At 40.8% G+C, this 8457-nt stretch overlaps 1 protein-coding gene across 3 annotated transcripts in view; it reads left to right on the top strand.

Annotated features, from left to right (window-relative positions):
* The first annotated feature begins 2297 nt into the window (after positions 1-2297).
* map3k7 (mitogen-activated protein kinase kinase kinase 7) overlaps positions 2298-8457 on the top strand; it is a 30923-nt gene continuing 24763 nt past the window's right edge. Inside the window, exons 1-5 of one of the 3 annotated variants that reach the window (XM_088626775.1) lie at positions 2298-2590; positions 2938-3026; positions 6919-7029; positions 7408-7473; positions 7806-7851. In XM_088626775.1, coding sequence (XP_088482901.1) covers positions 2530-2590; positions 2938-3026; positions 6919-7029; positions 7408-7473; positions 7806-7851 — 373 coding nt within the window. In that variant the 5' untranslated portion in view covers positions 2298-2529. The remainder of the gene's footprint in view (positions 2591-2937; positions 3027-6918; positions 7030-7407; positions 7474-7805; positions 7852-8457) is intronic. The other 2 variants (XM_088626773.1, XM_088626774.1) reach the window with 2 other exon arrangements.

The raw sequence follows: 8457 nt of genomic DNA, 5'->3' as shown, positions 1-8457 counted from the left end.
CACCATAATTTAAAAGGCAGCATTCAGGATATTTTAAAATAATAAACTTCACTATTTCAACGGCATCAAAAGTACTGTAGTTCACATTCTTGCAATACTCGCTACAACCTCTGCTTCAGAAAGTGCATCCCAATATGAAACAAAAAAATCACAATTTTACTCATTTAAAAAAATAACACTGTGCAGGGAATGATAACCAAAGAAGGTGCCAACTAAAGAGCAAACTACGGCAAATGTCACAAAAAACTGAACGACAAAAGTTGAGAGTGGGGCAGGAGCCTGGGGCCTATACAGACAGTAAGTTTGCACATGGTGGCCAGGGTCTTTATCACGGGATCCATTTGTCTTTCCTCTTCAAGCTTCCCCTCAATCTAAGGTCTTCCTAAGGCACAGGGTAGGACGGTGGGGAATCCACAAAGACTGAACTACACACAGTTTGCAGAGACACACGTCAATAATCACACGGTTCAGAGGTGACTTGTGGGATTGCTAGCCGGGAAATCTAGGTCTGACACCAGGAGGGGCCTCTGGAACAGGAGAGCAATGGACACTGCTGCCAGTCTGTTGACTGGGCCTCCAGCCGTTAGCTCTGCCCACACCTTAGGCATCACCAGGACACACCCACCCCTCAGCTTTCGAGTCCTGATCTCTGGAGCAGGAAGAGGCTTCACAAGCCCCACTCAGGAAGAACTGAAAGAGAAGAATTCGGGGAACACGGGGTTTCACCAGCGGACGGACTATAGGAGAGACGACATCACAGGGGGACTCTACAGGGAGCAGCAGAGGAAGGCTCAGGCATCATCTTCCTTCCACCCTAACCTGTACTTGACTTGTATTCACACAACACTAGGAAACAAGGCTGGGGAAAGGCATAATGGACCACATGTCTCTGGAGGACCAAAGCTGGAGAGAGCACTTACTGCAGGTCATTTAGACCATCAACGTTTCTCTGCCTTTTGGCTAAGATCAAGTGTAGTTCGTGCAGTTTAGGCCACTGAAGAACCAGACGCGAGTTTCGTCTGTTTGGTCTGCTGTGGCAGAAAGAGCCAGACGCCGGGGGCCAGCTGGAGCTATTTTCGGAGAATTGCGCTGCTGGACTTGTCCTGTGGGACATTGGTTTTGGGAAACTGTAGTCCATGGGGCTCTTGTGCTGCTCCGTGTGCTCATGTGTGTCGCTTCTGGTTACTTTTCTGTGTGTTGTTTTACAATTAATGTTAGACTGTACTTGACAGAGGAACAAAACTATAATGATGTAGATTAACTGTCTGGTCTGATCTGTGGTTGCACAGATATAAAGAACCTGTTTTGAGTGAAACAGGGTCTTAGTGACTACAAGCTACAACTGTCCAGCAGATTTAGGTCCGATACTATCTATCCACAGCACAAACAACACACTTCTCTTGTATTTCTGTACTCAGCAGCACAGTAGACTTCGCAAATCCAGTTGAACTCCTCATTTTAATTTATTTTCATGCAGTCTCCTTAATATTGGTTTCCTCCTCTCCTCTCCTGCACAAAAACAAGATACTGTACTCCAGATGGGCCCCTTGACTACACCAACAAAATTAATTTTAAACAATTGTATTTTTTAGAGTAATTCAGCTGGCTGTCAATTATCCTTCATTTAAATAAGGAGTGTAAAGGAGTCTCTTAAAAGAAGCAAGATCCCATTTATGTTATTGTATTCAGTAGGATATACTACACTGCTACAAACCTCTATGCAGACGAATAAAGGACTCAACTTCAACCTTAACTCAACAACTTAGTTGGTTGAAAGATGATTTATGCGTGTCGCCCCTAAGGAAATCAAACGCTGCAGGTGTCTCCGAAAGATGACTGGGAACTGGTAAAGACCCTACAAGCAGATCATGAAAACTCCTCACATCAGGCTCCCTAGTCTGCCTTCAAGCCCCGGGGCTGTGACACTGAGTGAGACTCACCACCTTCCACCCCTGTGCTTATCATACTTCCATGCATTTGAATGTGTCCATCTACTGTATGGATTTTTAAATATGCATTTAATATTAACATTTCTTAACCAATGCAGGAAACTAACGGGGCCCGTTAATTATTTTGCACCCAAAAAAAAAACATGTAATTTCAAAATGTTAACACCGGCGTTAAACGTATACGCGTTTCAGACGGACCCAATGCAATCGTAAAACTACATCTGTAACTAAGATCATAATGTGGTCTGTAACGGGGTATTTTTTCGGGCAATTGCAGATGCCCCTGTCCGCTCCCCCCCCTCCTTCACAGCTCAAGCGCCGCCTCGGCGGGCCGGCTGTCGCTGTCAGTAGCGCCTCTACGGGCGGGAGCACGAACGCAGCGGAGCCGGAGGGGCGCATTTCCGAGCAACACCCACTTCCTGGAGCTGCCGCAGCAACTGCGGAAAAAAAAAATACTGTAGTCAATGGAAACTCGGCTTTAAACTTATATCGCCGGATCAAATGGGTCCGAGATACTTCTTCCTTTTTGGGAACGGGTCTGCTCGTACGCGCGGGTTGTAGCCGCAGTTCGCCAGAGTAAATGACACGCACCTTCGCTCAAGGCACAGCGCCGATGTGGGAAGCTCAGTCTGCGGCAAGGGGTAGTCAGTTCATCCCTAGGCTGTAGCCAGGCCGACAGCGGCCTAGGCGCTTAATAACTAATCGTTCAGTAACAGTGATTTTAATAGCTGTAAATGCATACTTTTTTTAACGTGAGGTATTTATCCACGTGTTGTTGTTTTTTTAGGTTAACAGCATCTTGCTGTCAGTAGGCTATATTAGCAACGTCTTCAGACTTTTTTTTTCCAGACTGTTGTTTACGTTTGCAAAGTAATAATTGGTCTACCAGATCAGTTGTTTCTGTTGTTGCTCGTTATTACGATGAATCTTATGTGAACTTTTTCGCATTTCCGGATGTTTTTGATAACCCCTCAACTTTGACGAATAGCGATGTCTGCACCGTCCGCAGAAATGATTGAAACTCCACCAGGATACCCTTTCGAAGAAATTGATTATAATGATATTGAAGTCGAAGAGGTAAGGTTTTAAATAAGGGCAAGTCTTTTATCTAGGCCACTTAGAGAGGACTGAATTCAAGGGAATGTATAATCACTTATTAAAACATCATTTGAAGTCTGCACTTCCCACGGTTAGATGCAATCGTTTCTTTTCTAGGGGGGCTGATTGATTCGTCTAGGCTTGTTTTGGCTAGGAAGTGAAATTTACTCCCCGCAAAACTGTAGCTCCGCGATTTATGAAATTAATATTTTTGGGATTGTGAAAAGGCTACGACGTTTTTTTTGTGGAAATAATCGGCTAAATGTTACATCTGCTGTGTACCACAGAATAAATGCATATAAATTCTTTTTCCTCTGCTCTCCTCGGCATATTTCGGTTATCGCGATTGATTTGAGAGCTGCAAGAGCTGTTTTCACTTTTTAGCATTGTATTTTGTGTTGCAAAAGAAGAGAAAATCCCCTTTATGCGAGTGAATTCTACAACAGTGGTTTACAACAAGGCCTTCATTAAATATTTATTGAGTACTGACAACGTAGTTTACTGTGGTTGAAAGGGAAACAACTTACACACTACTCATTAATAGATATCGAGTGGAAACATTAGCATTTTAACCACAGTGCATTCCACAGAGTGGTGAATTGTAACCGTATTTGTTAAGTAGACTAAAACCCACAGTCTGTTTTCGGAATGCCCGCATTGCTCAAAAGAACAGCTTACAAAATAATAAACTCAGTTACTCCTGCTCAATGCATTCGCAAAACAAGGAACTTAGAAAAGGTTTCGCTCTGGGCCAAAACTTGCGTCGATTATTATGCATTATGCAGCCAGATACTTTTCGAAAATCATACTTCAAACACTTTAGAAATGAGTGCCCTTACTCCTCACTAAGCCGTGCTCCGTTAACCAAGACAGCAGCTTCATAATGACTTTACAAATGGTGAGATGTGACTGTAGAAAATGTTAATTCTGGTGTGCCTGTTCTGCACTTCTTGTTATTCCCCGAGAGTGACATGTGAGAATGTGGGACATGCCAAGAAATGTACGCCTGCGAATTTGTGATTGTGTACAGGCCTCGCTGGTTCGTTTGACTCAGTCACACTGCAATGCTGCAGCTGCTCACTGAAAGAGAAGGGAGACATGCTATGGGAATTGTGCTGACAGGTGTGTACCTACGGGACAGCAGCAGGGCCAGAAACCGATAGGACACACGCTTTTTTGGGAAAAAAAAAAACAGTCCACCCACCTGAGGGGTCACTCCTGGATAGCAGCAGCAGCAGCAGCAGCAGCTACAGGTGATCTTGCAATAGAGCATCACGGACGATTCATGAACCCAATTACGGCCACCAGAAGTCCCAGGGTTTCCAGTGCCGGTACCTCTGCAATAGGAACGAACTCACTGGGCTGCACTGACTATTCTGTTCTATGATGAATTTCTCTTCCTCGCACAGGAGAAATGTTTGATGGTGGTGGAGTCATGTTGTAGACGAGGTGGGATTTTAATTTAGGAGTCTTTGTTTTTGCTATCGGTTATCCGTTGTACTGGCATTTTAAGGCTTGACATCAGCACCACTAATAACCTAATGTTTTGGTACAGTTATGATCAAAACCCACGTCGCAGCAGTCGCTCAGTCCTCCCAGCCACGTTTTAGGAGCAAGCTCGTGTGTTGTTCTTTTATATTGCTGGCTTTAACCTAGTCCGGCACCTGTGGAAGAGGTTGGTGGAGACATGCAATGTGTCAGCATCTGCTCATGTGTAAAATTCAGCTTTTGTTAGGGCCTGGCAGGTGGTTTTCAGACTGAGTTGGACTAACCATGGGGACACCAGCAATGTGCAAGTGACTAACAATACCATTTCACATATACTCTGCTGGACTTTCAGACGTCATCAGAAACGTTTCCAAAAGTAATGTAGTTGTCCTTGCCCAAACCTGTATCTAGAATAAAGTTACCTTTTTCTTGTCTGGTGTCTTGAAATGGGTTAGTTTTCTCATTTTAAGAGTATGCTTAAGTGAAAAGTTAGAGAATTATTTCTCATGTTCATTACTTTTAATTGTTCCTTACAGGTCCCTCAATTTTCTTTGCAAGGCGATCTTAACTCATTTTAATATTGCTGTATTTTAAAATGCATTATTGTAGTGCTTTTTATTATATCATTGGCATCCCTGTTATCCACCAAAAGAAATTCAGACTTTCACATTTTAGAATGGTGTTGACTGAGTTGTATTCCAAACACATGGGCACTTAAATCCCCTTATGACGCAATAGGGATTTCTGCACCTAAGTGCTTTGGATATAGGGACTGATGTGTTTGAGGTTTTGCTGATTTTTAAGCAATTAGCAATATCATTTTTGAGGCTTAAGGTTCTTACTGCAGAGATCAACTACGGGCGATATGTTGGTTTAGGAAGTCTGTAATTCTGTCAGTTACAGTACATGTGCAGTATTGTCTTTTGGGTGCACGCTTAGCCTTCCCTTCAGATGATGTTTCCTTTTAGAGGAACAGTATCTCTTTTCCACAAGATGGACTTTTTAGCTTTGGGTATCCATTTTCACCATCTGAAATGGGCACTGCTTTATTCAGCTGAAAGCTGTAACGAACACATGCAAAAAGAGACAGAAGACCTCAGGTCAGATGCTGAATTTAGCCAATAACTATGTTCTGTTCGAGTGTTAAATCTTAAATTAGTTGTATTTGGATTGAAATACCCACCTGAATTAGTATCATAGTTTGCCTGAGCTATGATATCAGCTTTAAACTTCAGTCTTTAGAAATTGGACTTGTGGTATTCAGCATTCCTCTCCAGCCTTGTGTTAGGGACAGAAGTGCTGAGTTTTGGACTTCAGACTGTACAGCATCTGCTTAGTGTGCTTTATAATAAGTTAAAAAGAGTAACCTTCATGGTATTAAACTACCTGGAAGCCTATAGTGATTGCAAGCTTTTCTTTTTTCCATTCCAAATTTCTTACTGTTCCTGATTGAATTACAACATGTGTAGCTGATTACATATGGAAGGTAACATCGACATTTCAGTTGTGAGATAATATGCTCTTTTGTCAGTCAAGATGGCAACAAAATTCTTTTTCGGTTATCATCTTCAGCACTAGTTAAGTGATTGACTGCTTCAGGTTTGCGAAACACAAGTTGTGTAAATGGTACTTCTTCACATCACATTGGTACCTCCTTTAGACTGGCATTCCAAGGACAATCAGAATCACGTTTTGAAATTGTTTCCCTTTGTAAAACACGATGTCCATCTCACCCACTTTTTCTGAGCTTACCTTTTAGTGCGTTTTCAGCATAAAACATTTTTCCCACTGAAAAGCTTTAAATCCATTTTCTCTCAATTTGGCAAAACCATCGTCCTGTGTACAGTATGATTCAGATCTTAAAAAAACAGTGCTCTTGCATTAAACAGGATGACTTCCTCCCCCCATTTTTATCAAATTTCAGACAGTTTATTTAAAAAAATGGTTTAGGCAGTCAATGCCATATGTGAAAGAAATCGCTGCTGATTCATAGTTTGAAAAAAATGTTCTTCTGTAAACCAGGATGGCTTTTTTCTTTGGAAAGGAAGCTAAAAAAATCTATTCCTTTGTAAAGCAATGTGATTCTACTTTTCACTACAGCCCTTTTTTGCAGCTAACATCAGTGTTCATGCCCCTGGTACATTTTGCTGCAGTTATGAGAAGGGGGTGTCTTAGAAGCCTTATAACTGTAAGAGCTTCTGTTTCATCAATGGATATCTTTTTCCATTGCTTAACTAAAAGAGGATAAAGGAATGACATTTTAGAAATAGAACAATATGCAAAAACCCGCAGTCACAGGCAAATTGCCTTTCAGTCATGCTAATTATGATGTTTGTCTTAATATTGCTACTGTTTAACAAGTTGCTGATTTGCTGTTTTGCAGGTTGTTGGAAGAGGAGCTTTCGGTGTTGTCTGCAAGGCTAAATGGCGAGGCAAAGATGTGGCGATAAAAACCATAGAAAGTGAATCTGAAAGAAAGGCGTTCATAGTTGAGGTGTTGTTTTTTATACTTCATAGTAGGATAGTGTCTTTTTACTTCAAGGCAAGATACCTCCTGGATGGGATGCCTGTCCATCACAGGGCACACACAGACACAGTGTTAAATGTACAGTATATTCAGAACACAGTTAATGGCAGTAACATAGCTATCATGCCTATCATGTACATTCGTACTGATAACAAAATAAGATTTTGATGTGTGCTACTAAAAGCTTTTAAAATGCTTAGAAATATCTTTTTAACTTAATTATAAAGACTTACCTTTATAAATATGTAGAATATTACAGAAAGCCATTTCGTTGTCTGTAGTCTTCCAGTTTTGTACAACATTGAATGAAAGTAGTATATGGGACTTGTTTTTTTTTCTAAACAGCTGCGGCAACTATCGCGTGTAAATCATCCCAATATTGTGAAGCTGTATGGATCATGTAGTTCTCCTGTGAGTAGGTCTTTTTCATTCTGTCATTCCTTTCCGTAACACGACTGATTAATTGCAGATCTTGGACTTCTGCAGGCGTGTACTCCTAAAGGAGGAAAAAAATGTTTGAATTGTATTTGATGTTTTTGGAAATCCTAGAATGTGCATAGCATTTTGCCATCTCTCTGGAGGATAATTTTGGTATGATTAATGCAAGGGTTAAGTGCTGACAATATCCATCAGAAGGATTGTAGAAAAGTTTGTAGCGTAGTTCCTTTGAAATACTGTAAACAGCTGTGTTGTATAGGTTTGAAGAATCTATTGTGTTTATGAAACCTTTAATAATTTTTTAGGTTTGTCTAGTAATGGAATATGCTGAAGGAGGATCCTTATACAATGGTGAGTTTCTACCAGGTTTTGTTTCATGTAATTTTTAACTACATAGAGTACATAGAAGCATTATGGATTTATTGCATATATGTGTATATACAGTGCCTTCCAAAAGTATTGGGACACTAAAGCCTTAACTGCGATTTTCATAATGAACTAAAATGGGGTCAGTTAATTCAATTACTGTTAAAACATTATTCTGCAGGGCAAAATGTACTGGGGCAATTGGCTGGCAGGTGTCTCTTGTCCGTCAAGTGTTTGTTATATATTTAGGCATTTCATATAAACATCATACCAACCTATTGTGTTTTAACTTCAGTGTTGGGAGTCTGTAGTCAAATTTCAAAATGAAAACCAGAGGTTTGTTTTATGAAGCAGGCAGGTTTTAAGCTGAAGGGAAAGAACAAAACTTAATCAGAACCTTAGAACAGAAATTGAGAACACCAAATTTATATGAGGAAGAAAGTAATCATAGGTCAAGTTACCAAACAGCCAAGACCAGGTAGACAAGAAGTTTTTGCCATGTAAAAAAATACATATCCGCTGATGCGTATTATCAGAGCTGTCAGTAAAATCTCCACTGACCTACAGAGTTTAGATGCAAAGGTATAAAAA

The sequence above is a fragment of the Lepisosteus platostomus genome, chromosome 3, assembly GCF_059453375.1.
Source record: "Lepisosteus platostomus isolate fLepPlt1 chromosome 3, fLepPlt1.hap1, whole genome shotgun sequence".
NCBI lineage: Eukaryota > Metazoa > Chordata > Actinopteri > Semionotiformes > Lepisosteidae > Lepisosteus > Lepisosteus platostomus.
The sequence above is the reverse complement of the archived record's forward strand: the minus strand, read 5'-3'. Positions and strand labels throughout refer to the sequence as shown.